Consider the following 18,438-nt stretch of genomic DNA (forward strand, 5'->3'; position numbering starts at 1 on the left):
TCAGGGCACTGTCCGTTCCCAGAGTCTTTCTCGGACCAGCCACTCCCCTTTGGGATTCTCTGTCTCATAATGCTCGTCTTCCAGGGACAGCGGGGACTCCTGTGTGAAGAACTCCTCGTCCCACTCCATGTCCTCTTTGGAGAAGCTGCGAAGGATCTGTCCAGAGCATCCCAGGCTGCAAGGGAGGGAGAGAAGAAAGTCAAGTACACAGAGGAGAGGGAGACCCACATTCCCACCACTCCTGCAGAGAACATCATGCTGCTCCCCCAGTTCTAGGCCTTGGGGGTAACCTTATAGTGGTACAGGGTAGGGTGTGACTGGACTTCGGGTGGGCATTAACCTGATCTTGAAGGAGAAGGTCAAGGGTAAGTGCTGGGCCAAGGTTAAACTATGTCAAGCACATTTCTTATTACCATGGAAGTAAAAAGTTATCAAGGAAACGCTGGTTCCACCAGAGTTGAGTGGCTTTTGAGAGGACAGCTATGGAGTCTGAATAGGCCCTTGTGTCCTGTGACATGGCCCAGTGGTTGTCCTGCATGAGGTACAGAGAATGTGGGACTTGGTCATGAAAAATAGTCTTAAAGAGAGAAGGATGTGTCCGGAGAGAGGCCACAGGAGCCAGCGGCAGTGTCCCCACAGAAGCCAGGCCAGCAGGAAGTCCTGCAGAGCAGGTTCACCACTGTCTTCCAAAGCAACAATGTCTCCCTCCTGCCGGGTGCTCTGCTCTGTACAGCCCAAGCTACATTAGAGATATCCAGAAGGTGTAAGCAGCGGACCAGAGAGGAAGGGGACAGGAAGGATGGAAGCAAGGTCAGAGCAGAGGACGGCAGTGAGCTAGGCTGGGGGAGTACAGCTTGTGAGAAAACATCTTACCACCACCACCACCCCATCCCTGACCTTTGCCCTGTAAAATCAACCACTTTAGCCCTTGGGAATAAGGGACCAGTACACTGGAGTCTGGGGCGTTTGAGACTGCTCTGGTTCTGTTCATTCCAAGCACTTACTCCTTTTTGTGGGCTTTGGGCTTAAATTTCAAGGTGTTGAACGCCCCTTCCACAGCCTTGGGCAGGTAAATGGGGTGTCTCTCAAGCCTCCGCTGGGTGCCAGCGACCCTGTGCTCTGTGCTCCTCCGAAACCGACTATCCGCGGTGGCATGGGCAGCAATGGCCTCGGAATGTCTGCGCGGTGCCCGCAGAATCCAGTTGGAATGCAAGCTGTGCTCCCGTGAGCTGGTAGCCACTGGAAGAGAGAAGCAAGTGACCTGGGCAGGTGGCCGCTATGGGGGGGGGGAGCAGAAAGTAAAGGAGAGCATGAACAAGTAGAACAATCCACAGGGAAGGGAAGATGGAGCTCACTATGGGGAGTTTTGAGGGAGGCTGCAGGGGCCAGGGGGCGGAGTCTGACTCAGCAGGCTGCAGGGGCCAGGGCAGGCTCCTACTGGGACAGAGCCCAGATCTGTACTCATTGACTTGGAAAGACGCCCCAGTGTACTGAATATTGTTCAAAGAGATGCTATTTTTGTTAAAAGGAAAATATAAATAAAAATTGAGTGTGTTGAAAGCCCTTTGTGAAAGTCACATGCCCAAGTGTTAACAGTGGATGGTGACTTACAGATGGTAAATGTTTTTCAGTTTCTTTTTTAAATTAGCTTTTGGTTTTAATTATGTGCATGTGAGTGTGGGTGCTCTCGGAGGCCAGCTGAATCCTCTGAAGCTAGAGCTATGGAAGCCCAGTGTGGGTGCTGGGGACTGAATTCTGGACCTCTGTGGGAGCAATGTGAGCCTGTAACTGCTGGGCCCTGACTCCTCACACTTTTATTCTCTGCTGTGCTGTTTGGTTAATTTGATTTACAGTGAACATAGATTATTGGTGCTATTCTGGGGGAGTGGGGGAGGGGAGGTGTATCAAAAGACAACCTTTAGGAGTTAGTTGTCTTTGAAGATTTAATTCAGTTTTTCAGCCTCAAACACTTTTGCCGCAGAGCTCTCTCACTGGCTGTCCTGTGGCTTGTTCCTTCTGATTCCATTACCACCATCTTAGCCATTTTGAATGCACCATTAAGAATGTCAACTGGGGGCCAGGCGTGGTGGCGCATACCTTTAATCCCAGCACTCAGGAGGCAGAGGCAGGTGGATTTCTGAGTTCGAGGCTAGCCTGGTCTACAAAGTGAGTTCCAGGACAGCCAGGGCTACACAGAGAAACCCTGTGTCAAAAAAAAAAAAATGTTAACTGGGGTAGCCGGGCAGTGTTGGTGCATGCCTTTAATCCCAGCACTTGGGAGGCAGAGGCAGGCGGATTTATGAGTTGGAGGCCAGCCTGGTCTATAGAGTGAGTTCCAGGACAGCCAGGGCTACACAGAGAAACCCTGTGTCAAAAAAAAAAAAAAAAGAAAAAAGAAAGGAAGGAAAGAAAGAAAGAAAGAAAGAAAGAAAGAAAGAAAGAAAGAAAGAAAGAAAGAAAGAAAGAAAATGTTCACTGGGCTGGAGAGAAGGCTCAGCAGTTAAGAGCACTGATGGCTCTTACAGAGCTCCTGAGTTTAATTCCCAGCAACCACATGGTGGCTCACAACCATCTGTGATGGGATTCGATGCCCTCTTTGGTGTGTCTGAAGACACAGTGTACATACATAAAATGCATTAATCTTAAAAAAAAAAAAAGGAATGTTCACATTTCAGATTTCTTTTTCTCATCTTGAAAAACAGAAGCGTTTCCCCTGTAAGACACTAGCTGGTCAATCACTTCTCTCTTTAATCATCTCCTCTTGCTCTCCCCGCTTGGAGTCTTAGGGAAGTCCCACCATGACAGCTGTAGTAAATGAACCACAGATGTAGGCTGGGCATTGACAGCAAGGGTGACTGAGACAAGGGAGAGGGATCAAGGCTGACATGCCAGGGAAGGAGTTCTTTTAGGTCAGGAAGGTGTGGTCCCTGGTGCCATCCCAGGAGCCCACTCTCAGCCCTGCCTCCCCTCACCACATTAGGCGCCTCCCCTGCACTTACCATCGAAGTCCACGTCTTCGTTAGGCAGGTCAGCCTCAGCAGCTCTCGGCCTTTTGTCTGTCTCTAGCTCTGCAATGATGGAGTCAAAGAAGGCGATGGCCTCAGCCACATCGCTGCTGAACTGGGAGTATTTCTTTGAGGCTGCTTTCTGTGACAGAGGAATTGGGGTGTGGGTGAGAGAGAGAGAGAGTTAGCTGGGAGTTTCTTGAATATCCTCAGGTACAACAATCCAGACACATTGAAAAAAATTAGTATTCCTAAAACTAAATATTCATGGGGTTTTGTATTTGTGAGTTTCAGAGGAAAATTTGATGGCCAAGATACAGATTTAATCGAGATACTTATCAATGGACAAATGGATTTTTTTAAAGGATGGAATATTATGTACCCACAGAGAAGAATGGGATCTTGCCATTTGCTGCAAAATAGATGGAATCAGCATAGTGGTGGCTGTAGTTACAATTTGTTATATGTCTTATAAAGAACCAGAAGAGGGGCTTGAAGACATTCAACAGAAAGAATTAGTGGTGGCGCAGACCTTTAATCCCAGCATTTGGGAGGCAGAGGCAGGCGGATTTCTGAGTTCGAGGCCAGCCTGGTCTACAGAGTGAGTTCCAAGATAGCCAGGGCTACACAGAGAGACCCTGTCTCGAAAAATAACAAACAAACAAACAAAAAACCAAGAAAGTGGAACCACCCATCCATCATCGCAACATGATCACTAAATACTGCACACTTGTGTCAAATCATCACACACTAATATCATATATCATAAATATGTATAACTGTTACATGTCAATTAAAGAAATGTAAAGGCACAGTTGTCTGAGAGTTTTGTGGAAGGAGAATCCATGACTGTTGCCAGATTTCTCATTTCAAAGGGGATCCTGAAAGAGAAGACAATACATCGATTTCCTTCCTGGTCATAATTTGTCGTCAGACACTAGAGAAAATAATTTGCCCTTGGTTTGCCTTCACAGCAGCTGTCAAACTGCTTTACAGGGAGAAGGTGACTCGCAAACACTGAGAGGCGCCCACCTCATGGAAGCCAGGGTACTGTGGTGGGATCTACGTTGAACTCCAAGTGACATGGGCAGGATAGATGCATGAACTGAGAAAAGCTCCTTGAAGAATTCCAGAAAAACAGACAGGACACTATTTGTTAATGTGGGCTTGTTGGATGAAATATGGAATCCGGGTTCTGTGAGGCTCCGGGAGTGGTATGTGCACATGCATTAACCATGAACAGAACTAAGTTTACAGAGTATAATATGGCGTGGCATCTCTGGGTGCGTGTTGTGGTGGACATCTTGTATGACTAGGAAACACTAACACGTAATCTCTTTCTTATTTTCTTTTTCTTTTTTGGAATTTCGACGGGCTTCTTATAGCAAAAGCTGCTGAAGCACCACAGTACACACTTAAATACTTTCTCTTCCCAAGTTCAGCTGCCAGCATAGGTACAGCTGTGGCCCCTCTGTCCCACAGCTTCTGTGCGCTGGCCTTGAGAAACACGAGCCTGAAGACTTGCCTCAGGGATGCTTATTTCTGCTTAATCTCAGCTGATTCTTTAGCTCCAGCTGACCAGAGCCACGAAATTTTAGTTCAAAATACTGAACAGCCTGAGATTCTTTAATGGAATCTTTCAGACGTCCCTCTGAAACTCCAGGAGCCAGCCCTGCTCTTAGCATTATCCTTCACGTTACCATGACAATTCATCAAGCTCTGAATACTCAATGGCTTTTCTAGCCCAGTGTCCCAAAGTCCTCCCACAATCCTCCTGAAAACCTGGTCAGGTCTCTCACAGCAATTGCCTACTTTCTTGTACTAATATCTGTCATAGTTAGGGTTTCTATTGCTGCAATAAAACACCATGACCAATAGTAAGTTGGAGAAGAAAGGGTTGATTTCATCGCATAACTACAGTCCAGTATCCAGCAATGTCAGGACAGGAACCCAAGGCAAGAATTACAGGCAGGCCCTGAAGCAGAGACCACGGGGGAGTGCTAGCTACTGGCTTGTTCCTCATGGCTTGCTCATCCTGTTTTGTTATAGACCCGGGGGACCACCAGCCCAAGGGTGCCACTAACAGTGAGCTGGGCTCTACCACGTTAATCAGTTAATCAAGAAAATGCCCACAGGCTTGCCCAGGAGCCAATCTGATGGGGCAACTTTTCTCAGTTGAAGTCTCCTCTTCCCAAATAACTCTAACTCGAGTGACGTAGACATAAAATGAACGAGCACCCTCACCTCTTCATGGTGTAGCTGTGTCTTTTCTGGTCTGGTCTTTGGACTCATTGGGAAGTTTCTATCTTTTTACTGGATTTTTCCATCAGACGCTGTATGCTTTCCATGTTTTCCGCTTGGACTTTGAAGCATCAATAATTGCTTAAAAACAATTCCCTTCAACTGTTCCAGCATCTGTCTCTCTGCGTCTTGTCTGGTAAGGGCCTTGTTTCTTGACGCTGCTGTCATTTTCCTTCCTTGGATGATGTGTTGTCAATAAGCACGGAGGGTTTTAATATCTGAAAACTGTCTTTGCCTTGCTAGGTCTTCGGTTTGGCTTTTTGTCAGTCTTAGGCAATCTGCTGATGTTAAAAATCTTTTGTTTCTATGGTTACCATGCACGCAAGAAAAATATGTGTATTTCTCTTGAAACACCATGTTGAAAGTGAAGGCTAATTAGTTCCGAAGAGTGTCTTTCTCTTCAGCACAGGTCCCACTGTGGTGCACTTGACAGAGAATCCTTCACGCTGTGGCTGCCTCTTGACAGAGTTCCACTACTGTTCACTTCTAGATGCTTGTTTGCCTGGTGGTGGGAGACAGGGAGACAGTCTGCTTGTATGACCAATCCTAATCTTAGTCAGTACACTATGTTTGGGAACACAAGCTTCTCAGGGGCTTTGCCCTCCTGAGCATCTGTAGTCTTGGTCTCAATAGTCCTTATAAATGCCCCTATTTCCCTTTCCAGGAAATTTGTGAGAAAGAAAAACCGTCTAGCCTAGCTTTATAAATGTCCCTCAGCAGCTGGTCCCTCCCATAGGCCTGCATTGCAAGGGATACTGGCTTGGGGCCTGCCTGTCTTTTGTGAACATCCACTTATGACAATAGAAAGCTCCCTATATTTGTGGCCCTCTGAGCCCCACTCCCACTGCCCCAGTTCATGCTTTGCTACTGTCATCTGTCAACAGCTTTAGGGGGTTTCCACATGTATGGCTGCCTCACAAGAGCAGGTGCAGCTGTCCTGCTGGGCAGGAGAGAAAGAAGGGGACATGACAAAGACATGGGCAAGGAAAAGAGCCCTCCTGCTCCAGAGTCAGACCGAGTCCTCTTGCCACATGATTTCAACACAATGAACATTTGCTACAAAGGCTGAAGACAGACAGTTCACATTCTTTTCATGTATGGATACTTCATGTTCAGGTAACAATGTGTCAGGCTTCCGCCCTCAATGCCTTTTCCCAGACATTGCCTGAAATTAAACAAACAAAAAACAAAACAAAACAAAAAAAGAACCAACCTATTAACTTTGCATAAATATGTCCTACTTTCTTGCTTCTTTGGGGACCTTGTCAATTGTAATCTTCTCTTGTGCCCTCAGAAACCCATCGAGCTCATTTAGGCTTCTCAACCACTCACTAGAGAGTTACTTCAAACCCCACCAAAAGCTGATATATGAGTTTTGTGAGAGCCCAAACCTGCACTTCCTTGGACTCCGAGAAACCTACATCTCCTCCCTGGTGTATCTTATTTTCTTCTGCGTGTTTCTTCTTTTCTCAAGCCTGCTGCTTAAGTCCACATGAAAATATCAATAAACTCCAGCTCAGCTTAAGCTGGCCAGTCCTGAAAGTCTTCTCTGCATCAAAGCTAAGATCTGGTTTGGCCTGAGGTCATGGCCTAAAAACTGTAGGCAAACTAGTTAGGCTGTTGGGAATGCCCCCTGCCTCTGCCTCCCCTGACTGTCCCCAGTAACTACCAAGGCTTACCACCAGCAGCATCTAATTCTCCCCTGGGGTTTTAGCCTGGCTGATTTCCCAGGGACATCAGCTATTTGGTGCTCAAAGGAAAGTTACTAACTAGCTGCATACTGATTGTTGTTGTAGAAATGGGTATGGGCAAGGAGCAGTAGCTCCCGCTTGACATCTCAGTGCCTGGGAAGGGGAGGCAGAAGAACGGGAGTTTATGGCACCCTACTTAAAATTATAAAATAAAATATTAGAAACATGGTGTGGTGACATAGCTCAATGGTTGAGTATTTGCCTAGAACAAATGAAGTCCAGGATTTAGTTTACAGTATCATCAAAACATAAGCTAATCAACTAACTGATTAATTCAATTAATTAAAATGGAAATGTTATTCTTTCTAGGTTTCTATATCCTGAGCATTTCTCAAATTAATTTTATAATTTTTTCATTTTTATTTTCATTTGTATCTCTTCTACTCTGGATATCTGGGTTCCATATGACATTAGCAAAATAAGTTGCTGTATCTTATTGTACATGATCATTTCAAAGCGTTCCCAACCATTAACCTGGGATGCAGTTGAGGGCCCTGTGTCCTGAACCTTTCCTTGACCCCAAGGCCTTTTGCAGTAACTCTTTCCGGTGTGATTGATTATGCTGTTGACTTGATCAGCCACCATTGTAGGCTACAGGTAGTTTTCAAGTTTTAAGGGCTGCTCCTTTCTTCACTTTTGTTTAGTGTTTGGAAAACCACAACAATGTTCGTAGTTCCACCAAATTGGAATCATTGCTTAAGAGAGCGGCAGTCTCCATGACAACCTCTTCTTGTATATTATATCCCTTCATTAGTCGTTGTCTGTCTCCCATCATTCCTCTCTGGAAATATGAGCAGACACGTAGACCTCACACAGTGGTGTAAGCATACAATTCTGACATCCAGGAGGCTGAAACAGCAGGAGGTTGGCGAGTTAAAGGCTAGCCTGGGCTACATAATGAACTGTGTTTTATTAAGGAAAAAAAAAAAAAGCTGAGGATCCAGCAAGATGAGTCAGCAAGTAAAGGCACTTGCTGCAAAAGCCTAAGAACCCTAAATTTGATCCCCGGAGCCCATATAATCACAGTAGGAGAGAACCCCTGACCTCCATACATATGCCGTGATGCAGCCCACACATACAGCATGCTTACACACACATAATAATAAGTGCTTTTTATTTTATGAGTGTTCTGTCTACATATATGTCTGTGCACCATCTGTGTGCAGTGCCTTTAGAAACCAGAAGAAAGCATTGGATCCCTGGTTCTGTAGATAGCTGTGAGTCACTTCACGGGTGCTGGGACTCCAACCTGAGCAGTCAGGGCTCTTAACCACTGAGCCATCTCTCTAGGGTCGGAGGCATGGCTTGGTGCCTCCTGAGCATGGAGCCCTGATCTTGGATCCCCAGAAGTCACATGAAGCTAGGCAAGGTGACACACATCTGTAATACTAGCTCTTCTATGGTGATCTAGGTGGAGAATCCCTATGATGGCTAGCCTGGTGTACAGAGCGGCAAACAGGAGACCCTGTCTCAAATACAGTGAAAGTTAAGTACTGATAACCAAGGTTACCCTCGGGCTATCACATATGCACAGCCCCATTCACACCCATGATCCACACCCTTGGCAATTCCCCCCTGTCACAAAGACTGGGACAAAGGTTGATGTGATAGGAAAACCTCTTTGGCAAAGAGGTGGTCTGCAGGATAAGGTGTCTGCTACCAGCATGCTAGGTGAGAGCAAGATCCTGTAAGCATGAGCTCAGAATTCCAGGCAGACCCATTGCTTCCTCTCTACCTTAACTGTGCAGAAAGGCTGGTGTAATGTAGCCTGCTTTCTGGTGCAGACTGATTCCCCCTGAGACTCTCTGGTCCCTTTGCCATCTGCCCTTTTCCAGCCACTGGGGAGGAAAATCACCCTCTAAGGGGATCTGTCCCAGAGAACAGCAGACACTCACTTGCTTTCACAGGTCCCTAAGGTTATCATCACCCAAGCGCTCATGGCCCTGCTGCCTCATCAAGCAGCAGGCTTGAATTACTTTTCCTACGTGGAATCTATTGTGTTTTTCCAAACCAAACCCCATTGCATTTCCCACTTTAGTCTCTGACTCCCTGAAGGCAATTTCCAGTGTTTTCCTACATCTCTTCAATGTGCCATCCTGCCTGGCTTTACCTGTCCTATTGGTACCTGGGTTGTTTCTTTTCTTCTAGTCTCTTTCTGTAATTATCCACAGGAGGCCTGAGTCCTGCCAAATGAACTTCCCATGTAAACAGCAAAGAGAGGGGAGGGGAGCCAGATGCTCCCCAGGGCAAGGAAACCCCCCTGAGTTCCTTGCTCCTCTTGTTCTTTCACCCCTGTCTGTGCCCTCCCACCTCACCACAACCCAGACCCATTGGTCAGAGTTAGCTCCTGTGGTCCCTCCTCCTTGAAGTCTTCACACTGGTGGCCACAGACAGAACCAGACAGGCTTTCCCACACTCATGTTCTGCCTGTGTACATGGAGACACACATGTTGCTGCTGCCCCGCACTAAGTCCACACCTCTTCTGTGAGATGCTCTCTACCAATCACATGGGGTGTAGGACACCATCTACAACATGTGGTTTAGTCAAAGGACTTTAAGGTAAGTTCCCAGGGCTCCAACTACAGCATCTTGCCTTCTGCCATCCTCAGCCAGGAGGCTCAGAGTCCTGTCCCAAACAATATGTATCTTTGTTCCTTTTCTTCCTTTGTTTTAGACAGGGTCTCTTTATATGCCCCTGGCTGGCCTGAAACTCACAGAAATCTACCTGACTCTGTTTCCTGGTGAGATTAAAGATGTGCACCCAAACACCCTACTCCAAAACACATCTATTCTTTTTTATACTATAGCATTTAAAGAAAGAGGTGCTCATAATTGAATCGGGGTTTTATTTCTAAAGGAACAATGTGAGTTCGTTATAGGAAAAACAACTCAGAGAAAGTATAGTCACAGGGCTTGAACGCAGGCATGCACATATCCACATACAGGTTCTCCACAGGTAAGCATCAGTCAGCTTGCTCGGGTTGAATGAAAACTCAGTGAAGTAGAGAGCAGAGCTGAGAAGATCAACACAAGGAGATAAAAAAAGGGGGAAGAACCCTAGGACAACTCATTGTCACCATTGTCTATTACGGCTCAACACCACGAGAGGGAAAGCATAACTGTGAACTCAGCAATGGCTGGCCTCAGGTGTACCTGAGGTTAATATCAGATCCCACAGGGGGAAGGCTTTGTTCCAGTCGCCCCTTTCATATCTGCTTCTATCTGTGCTTCTGACTGTGGTTGAGAATTCCTGGAAGGGGGCTGTATCTGCAGCGAGTGGTTGATCACAGCTGAAGTGCTGGGCAGAGGTTGGAATGATGCAGGCCCAGAGGTTACAGATAATCACCTTATCGTGCACTAGTTAGTCCCCGACATGTCTACCTCTGTGTCAGTACTAACATCCCAGGAAGGATAGATATTGTGGAAGCTATTAACTTAGTATTAGTATTAACCCACCAGCTCCCACCAACCTAAAAGCTGGAACATCATCAAACAGCGTCTGAGACCTGTAAGGGAAAGTCCTCCATCTTGTGTGATTGATTCTCTGGCACACCCACCCATGAGTTTTTAAGTTGCCTCGATTTATGGCTTTCTTTGTTCTGTTACTACATAACTCCACAAAACTGCTTCTACATGAGAACATTACATTTGTAAAGATCCAAATGTGTGTTCGTGGGTCATGGGAACTTCAAAATATGCTCTGGACTAAACCTTATCTGTTATTCCTTTGAGATGAGGCTTGTTTCTCTCGGCATGACTGAACAGGTATAAGCCAGGGTTCCCATACCTCCTCCTGGGTTCAGTTAGCTTACACAGTGGCTCCCAAGACTCTGCTGTTATTATGAAGGGTGTTATAAGGCAAACGTATAAACAAAGGTAGAGGGATGGGTGTGGTGTGCTTTTCAGAAAAAGCAGTTTCCATGTCCCCTAGTGGGCGCTATAGTCCAGACCCTCCAAGTGTTCTGGTAGGAAGACTTCTGAATCTCGGCTTTGGGAGTTTATATGGGGAGGGAGTCTATTACAAAGATAATGATTGATTAACTCAGTGATCATTGGTAACCAGGTCAACCTCTCCCCGTGGCTGCTGGTCTGAATCTCTCACCTTCCCTTGTTTTTTTCTGCCTTCAGTCCCTCCTAAGGCACTAGGATGGGGGATCCTGAGGATTAGAAGATAAATGCCAAGAAGCAGAGATAAAGACAAATACCCATTTTGAAGTATCGTTTAATCAGAGGAGACGCTAAAAGCTAATACCATCTATCTCTGACCCACAAGTCCCACGATTCTAGAAATCTCTGTAACGTCAGCACTTGGGAAGGTGAAGTGGGATTGTCATGAGACCCTGACTCAGAAAACCAAAACATAAATAATAAATAGTCATAGAGAGCATAGAATAAGATGTACCCATTATAATTTCTAATAGTAATTTAAAGTGAATTTTAAAATTTTTGCCTTTAAAATTTTTGCCTTTAAAATTTTTTGCTTATAAAACCTGTTAATGAGATACAGTTAAGATGCATGCTTTTATGTACTAATATAAAGCTAAAACCTAACTCTCTGTGTCCTAACAAAGCACGTAATGGATGCCACGCTGGATTACGTAAGCCTTCTAAGATGCATCGCTTAGGAGAGTGCTTTAGCTACTTTCTTCTTGCAGTGATAAGACACCATGATAGTTGGAAGAAAGAGTTTCTTGGAGGCTTGCTTACAGTTTCAGAGGTTTAGCATACATGATAATCACGGCAGGGAGCACGGCAACAGGCGGGTGTGGTGCTATAGTAGTAGCTGAGAGCTACTACAGGTAGCGGGCAGAGTGAGAGAATTAACTGGGAAAATCTGGCCTTTTTGAACTTCAAAGCCCACTCCAACAGTGACAGACCTCCTCCCAAAAGGTCACATCTCCTAATCTTTCCCAAATAGTTACACCAAATGGGGACGAGGCACTGCAATATACAAGCCTAACGGGACCATTCTCGTTCCAACCAGCTCAGAGTACCTGCCCAAGCTAGTTTCTTCCAAACTAGAGTTGTTGGTAGAACTAACCTTTCCCAAGGTGGTTCCTAATTGCATCATTAACTAACCTTTAAGCAAGGATGGCTAGGTATGCCCTAACACTGGGCTGTTTAACAATTAAATCAAAGGCATTAGCCATTGGGTGGCATATCTATTAGTAAGTATGCAATTTTCAAACGTTTCTTTTCACGTTTGCTTTTTAATGTTTGTTTGTATTATTTTTATTTCATGTGTACATGCACATGTATGTGTGAGCGAATATCATCTGTATATCCACAGAGGCCAGAGAAGTTATTGGAGTCCTTCGAGCTGGAGTTACAGGTAGCAATCAACTAGCCAGTGTGGGTACTGGGAAGTTTGTCTGGGTCCTCTGGAAGGGCAGCAAATATCCTTCACCGCTAAGCCATCTCTCCAGAACAACAAACTAGTTTTAAGTATTAGCTTTATACAACTGTGTTTATATTCATCCTACACACCCTTGTGGCTGTTGCTTATCAATATCCTGCAGAAGCAGTTTCTTTTTTTTTTAATTAGATATTTTCTTTATATACATTTCAAATGCTATACTGAAAGTTCCCTAGACCCCTCCCCCCCCCCCCGCCCTGATTCCCGACCCAACCAATCCCAATTCTTGGCCCTGGCATTCCCCTGTACTGGGGCATATAAAGTTTGCAATACCAAGGGGCCTCTCTTCCCAGTGGCCGACTAGGCCATGCAGAAGCAGTTTCTAACGAAGGGTCCCAAACAGATTTTTCCCCTGAGATACTAGGATACCACCCACATTACAGACAGCAAAATTCAAGAATGGACTCCGAGTGGGCTTTTGGCCTAACAGCCATCCCTTTTATATCTCTTAGTTGCTTAAAATTTATCCATAAAGGGTGTTACTGGCACCAACTCCTTGGCATCTGTTACTTGTCCCTCAGGATATGGGACCATATCAGCCCATCGGGACAGATCTTGTCCCAGTAACAAAGGGAAGTTGATATCAAACCAGATGGCTAATCATCAATGCCTTCAAAGAAAATTGCTCAGAAGTGAGAACGGGAATTATCGGCTGTGAATGAGGTCACACTGGGCAGGGAACACTTGCCTTTCATTGAGAGACTGAAGAGGAAGGGTCTTGAGTTTGTGGTCCACCTGAGCTTCACAGGAATACCCTGTCTCAAAAGCAGCAACAAAGATGGAATCAATTGTGTGAGCCCTTCCAACAGTGGCTGAGACGTTACAGAGATATGGCTCTGAGCCATGGTCACCTGGCACTGACTGTGTGCTCTGAACTTAGCCCCTCCAATACCACTTGTGATATTTGTTTCAGGAATAAAAGTATCCCAGAGATTTTTCACGAGGCCAGCATATCACCCCAAATCCTGCAAAACTGAGGTCTGAAAACAAAGAAGAGAACTGTCCTGATGGCAGAGGAGACATTTTAGAAAGATTTGTGCTGTCAGACTGATGGAATGACGGCTTCCCAAGAATTAAACATTTCAAGGATAAGGACACACAACGGTCAACAAAGCATTTGCCACACAGGCAGGAGGACTTGATTTCAACACCCAGCACCCACATTAAAAAGTCCCTGGCTTTTGCTGGCCGGCCAGTCCAGTCCAATCAGTGAGTCTCAGATTTCAGAGAGAGAAAGAGATGTTGTCCCAAAATCCAAGGTAGATAGCTCATGAGCTATAATATATGAAGCTGATCTCTGACTTCCATGCATACATGTGCATACACACACACACATACACACATACACACACACACAGAGAGAGAGAGAGAGAGAGAGAGAGAGAGAGAGAGAGAGAGAGAGAGAGAGAAAGAGAGAATTCCCCTGGAATCTCATATTTGCAGCAGGGGAAGGCCAAAGCCCTGCTTCCAGAGAATGACTTTGCCTCCAAGAAAGAGATGTCACATGGTGCTAACAATGAACTAGGCCACCCCACGAGACGGACCAGAGACAAGCCACCGATGGGTCAGTAATGAATGTGTCATATTTAGTGTTTTATTGCTGTGAACAGACACTATGACCAAGGCAACTCTTATAAGGACAACATTTAATTGGGGGCTGGCTTATAGGTTCAGAGATTCAGTCCATTATCATCAATGCAGGAACATGGCAGCATCCAGGCAGGCATGGTGCAGAAGTTGCTGAGAGCTCTACATCTTCATCTGAAGACTGCTAGCAGAATATTGACTTCCAGGTAGCTAGGAGTAGGGTCTTAAAGCCCATGCCCACAGTGACACACCCACTCCAACAAGGCCACACCTCCTAATAGTGCCACTCCCTGGACCAAGCATATTCAAATCATCACAGAGTGGGAGTACACCTTGACCAGGACTGCTTCCTTATATATCCTTCTTGTCCTGTATGTAACTAACGTAAACTCACGTCAGTGCTGCAACGATGGATAGGTTTTCTTCCTCTTCTCACGCAGCGGCTGCGTCCAGTACATCCCCTCTCCCACCACTAGTCCACTGGTCCACTGTTCACTCGTCCGTGTCTCTTTAATTGGTGTATTGGGACAGACTGCTGAGTCCAGCTCAGTATGTCTTCCAGAGCCCCGGCTTTGACACTAAGGGGACGACAGAACTCCTTTCTTTCTTCCTCTTCCTGATGTGGTCACATTGAATAAATCTCCTTTCCCTGCCTTTTACCTCTGCTTAACTGGAATTTGCTGGACCTGAGTTTTAACCCTAAAACTTTCAGTTGCACTTTTTCCAAATAAGATCGCCTTCTGTGGAGCTGGGCACTAGATTATCAATGTGTGAGTTTTGAGAGACGACATACAGTTCAATCTATAACAGAGAGCAGGGGAAAGAAGAGTCGGGGCCTAAATTCTGACTCTTGGCAGGATTGGGGCCTTTCGGGAGGGAGGAGGCCTCTTGATAGCCACGTTGCAGGTCCTGGAGCCTGACTGTGTCCTCTTTCTACCAAGCCCAGCATAAGGCTTTCTGTAGACAGAAGGTAAAGGAAGCTGGTCTGTGGCTGCCGGCTGGAAGTGCCTGGCATTTCTAAGGTAATAAACAGTGGTGCGGCAGGAGGGACTGGGTGCCAGCACCTGTTGGGTGGCACTACTCCTCACCGGGCATGACGTCACAGCCATAACTTTGCCCCAAGAAGTCAGAAGACTGGGGATCAAACTTCAGTCTGTTTACCTTCAACTCCCTTTCAATATTCTGGCCTGTTTGTGTAAGTGGCCCTAAAACAGTAGCCCAAAGAGCAAAACCTACCCAGAGAAAATAGGCTTAAACCTTGGCACTGTGATGGAGAAGGAGGGGGAGGAGGAAGAGGAGGAAGGAGAGGAGGAGGAGGGGGAGGAAGAAGAGAAGGATGGGGATGGGAGGAGAAGAGGAGGGGAGGAGGAAGTGGAGGGGAGGAGGAAGAGGAAGGGGAGGAAGAGGAGGAGGAAGGAGAGGAGAAGCTTACCTCCTGGAAGAGGTTTCACATTGTTCAGACAGCCTCTCTCATAGCTACATCAGCATACACATTTCTATCAGGCTTCAGTTTCATCTTTTCTATAAAACTGTAGCATTGCTCCAGGAAAGGGAAGAGAATCCAAGAATTTTCTACCTCCAGCTCTGGCCAAACTGTAAATAAATCCATCTTCCTCTACCGGTCTCTGTTTCCAGATTCCTTTTTAAATGTGGGGAAAGTACAGAGTACTTTATGAGCAGAGAGGTGCCAGATAACCTGGGGAGGGCACGCATGGTAGGGGGCCATGTGCACTGCAGCTCTCCGCTGGGCTAGAGCTCTTACATACCCACCCCCCCCATCCTTAGCACCATAAGGAGCCTGCTGTGTCTTAACAGGGAGGGCCCCATCAGAGCAAAAAGCAGCACTGTCCTCAGTAAGCAGCTAAGCGAGGCCCAGAATCCCCAGAGAGTCAATCTGGAAGGAAGCCCAGGGCCTGCAGCCCCCTTTGTCTCCAGTGCCTGTTCCAAGGGGAGAAACTGGCTCAAACCCCACAGCCAACTGGCACAGACCTCAGCATCCTGACCCCAGACTAGGAGGCCCTCCCCATATGGGATTCAACACCCACACACTTTTACAGTTAAAATGATCCTTTAACCCACTTCCATGTGGTAATAAATGCAAACAGTTGAAACCTGTTGAGTAAAGCCAAGTCCTAGAGATTTGATGACAGTCCAATCAGCCATTCAACATTAATAGGCCTTGTCGAGCTTGCAGGATAGTCTGGGGAGAGAATGGGACCTGCTCTGAACACCTGGTCTAGCCATCAGGAGAACGGTTGTTAGAACTATGAAACAGGCAACTCTCAAACCACAGGTGCTATTAATAAGCAACACAGCGGAAAGTGGTGGCACAGGCTTACAGCCCCAGCACTTAGGGGGCCCAGGTGAGAAGATTGTTAAGTTGAGGGCCATCCTCAGCTACATAGAGACCCAGTCTTAGAGATAAAATAAAATGAAATATGCTAAGGACATGAATAAAGAAGCAACTGACCCAGCAGATACGGATCAGTTTCTGAACCTCAGTTTCCCCTTTTGAGACATAGAAGATCTGGCATATTTGAAGGCTAGGAAAGAAAAAAGAAAGGCAGTGTCTGCAAACCCTACAGTAAGCAGCATCCGTGAGGCAAACGCACAAGGTTTCTTTCATGACGTCACACTCGTGTCTGGCTGGAGGCCTTTCAGATGTAATGACAACAATTGTTTTAAGAAGAGCAATCGTTTCTTGGGGAGATTGGTCGTTGTTCCCCAAAAGCTACCTCTATCAAATCAGGCACTAAGTGATACGTTAAGACGCAGGTGCAGAACCTCCCGGTGCAGAAGCCCTTATCCTTCTTCCTGCTCTGGATGCGGTCCTCGATCTCCTAGGCACCAAAAAGCAGCTCCCCACTAACCCAGGAGCCCTGAAAGTCTGGGGACTCAGCGGTACCCTCTCCAGAGCAGGGACTTGCAGCAAGTGTGCCAAGTGTCTGGGAAGAACCACAGCTTGCAGCCAGCCGGCTCCAAACTTACCTTGCCTTTTCCTGGGGTCTTTTGCGTTGTTCCCTTGGAGGACTTGGAAGAGGTAGAGCCAACGCCCTGTGTGCGCCGGGGCCTCAGGTCGCCCAGGCTGCTGAGATACTTCTTGCGCAGAGCCAGCAGCTCCTGAAGGTACTGCAGGCAGTCCTGGGTGCGTGAGTACATCCAGGCGCGGTCCTCCTGCTGCAGATAGTGCAGGCTGGTGTCCATGCTGTGGATGCTTCTGTACTTCTTTAAGGACTCGCTGGGCCTCTCGAAGTGGTCCGTAACCACGTACATGGAGGTACTGCGAATCAGCCTGACAGTAGGGCTGGCTCCCGTGTAGTAGGGACCTTCGGCTGCCGCCTTCCTCTGTGGGCCGTGGTGGAGGATGGAGTGGATCTTTCTGAACATGGTGCTCAGTTTCCCACCGTGGGAACCGTCGGCCGCCAGCACCAGCGTCACTTGATCCAGCGGCAGGCAGGGGAGCCCATACGCAGGCCCTGCGCCATCGGCCTCCCAGGAGACTCAGCTCTCACAACCCCAGTGAGGACGAGCCTTCAGGCAAGCGACCTTCACCTCTCTCATGGAGGGACCCTTACAGGGAACAGCTAAGATGACTTGCAGAGGCCCACTACAGGAGACAGTGCCCAGGCAGGCCTTTCTAAACAGTTGCAAATATGTCCTATGCTTTTCCATGGAAAGGTTTAGTTGGAGGGGAAGGGACGCGATGCTGTACCTGCTCAACCATTATATTTCCTTTGCGTTTTCCATTCCCAAGAGTGGTCTCATCCCATTTGGCTTGCCTTCGCGGAAGTTTTAAGAAGTCGGCCTAAGTTGAGCTAGCCTTGGTGCTGAATTGTGTAGCTCCGAAATAAAATCTCACTCTGCTGTAATACCCTCAACCAAAACCCGGGTGTTGCTCTGGGTGAGATCCAGCTACCCTCATAGGCCAGGGTGGACACAACCAGGGCCTTTGGCAGGTGCTGGCAGATGCCCTGATAAACCGGGCTCTGAGCAGGCATCCATCTGAGCGTCCTGGAGGAGGCTGGCCCTGCGGTAAGAGGACCTCGGGGTGGTCACCTGATAGCAGGCCTTTGAGGGCTGAAGGATTCAGGTATCTGGATCACTACTTTTAGCACAAATGCGTCAGTGAGAGGATGAGCGATCACACGCACTGGGAGAGACTCACTTCTCAGAATAGCACAAATCAAGCAAATTACTTTTCGAAAGCACCAAGTTCTTAGCACCCCCGAGACCTTCCCCCCAAGTTTTCCATTCAGAACTTCACTGCCCCGTTCCTTTCTTGCTACAGTTTATGTTCATCCAGGCTTGGATCTAGAAGGAATCCTGGATTCTGAAATGCAGGTATTTTGGGGGCTAGGTCTAGGCTGGGATAGTAGA

The 18,438-nt window shown here is 47.0% G+C and overlaps 1 protein-coding gene across 1 annotated transcript; it reads right to left on the reverse strand.

Moving 5' to 3' along the window:
- Positions 1-17,448, reverse strand: CUNH13orf42 (chromosome unknown C13orf42 homolog). The gene is made up of 5 exons (XM_021181343.1): positions 17,050-17,448; positions 6,698-6,712; positions 3,000-3,147; positions 1,005-1,239; positions 1-175 (listed from the first exon to the last, which is right to left on the reverse strand). The coding sequence occupies exons 1-5, from the start codon at positions 17,446-17,448 to the stop codon at positions 1-3; spliced, it is 972 nt and encodes a 323-aa protein (XP_021037002.1).
- Positions 17,449-18,438: the final 990 nt, after the last annotated feature.

Source organism: Mus caroli, unplaced genomic scaffold, assembly GCF_978045245.1.
Source record: "Mus caroli unplaced genomic scaffold, Mus_caroli_1 scaffold_12, whole genome shotgun sequence".
Lineage (NCBI taxonomy): Eukaryota > Metazoa > Chordata > Mammalia > Rodentia > Muridae > Mus > Mus caroli.

Excerpts from the sequence above, each read along its gene's own strand:
- CUNH13orf42 (XM_021181343.1), bottom strand. The coding sequence starts at position 17,448 with ATGTTCAGAAAGATCCACTCCATCCTCCACCACGGCCCACAGAGGAAG. Across the intron at positions 1,240-2,999 it reads CGAAGACGTGGACTTCGATG|TGGCTACCAGCTCACGGGAG; the intron begins GTAAGTGCAGGG and ends TCTCTCTTCCAG. Across the intron at positions 176-1,004 it reads CCCAAAGCCCACAAAAAGGA|CCTGGGATGCTCTGGACAGA; the intron begins GTAAGTGCTTGG and ends CCTCCCTTGCAG.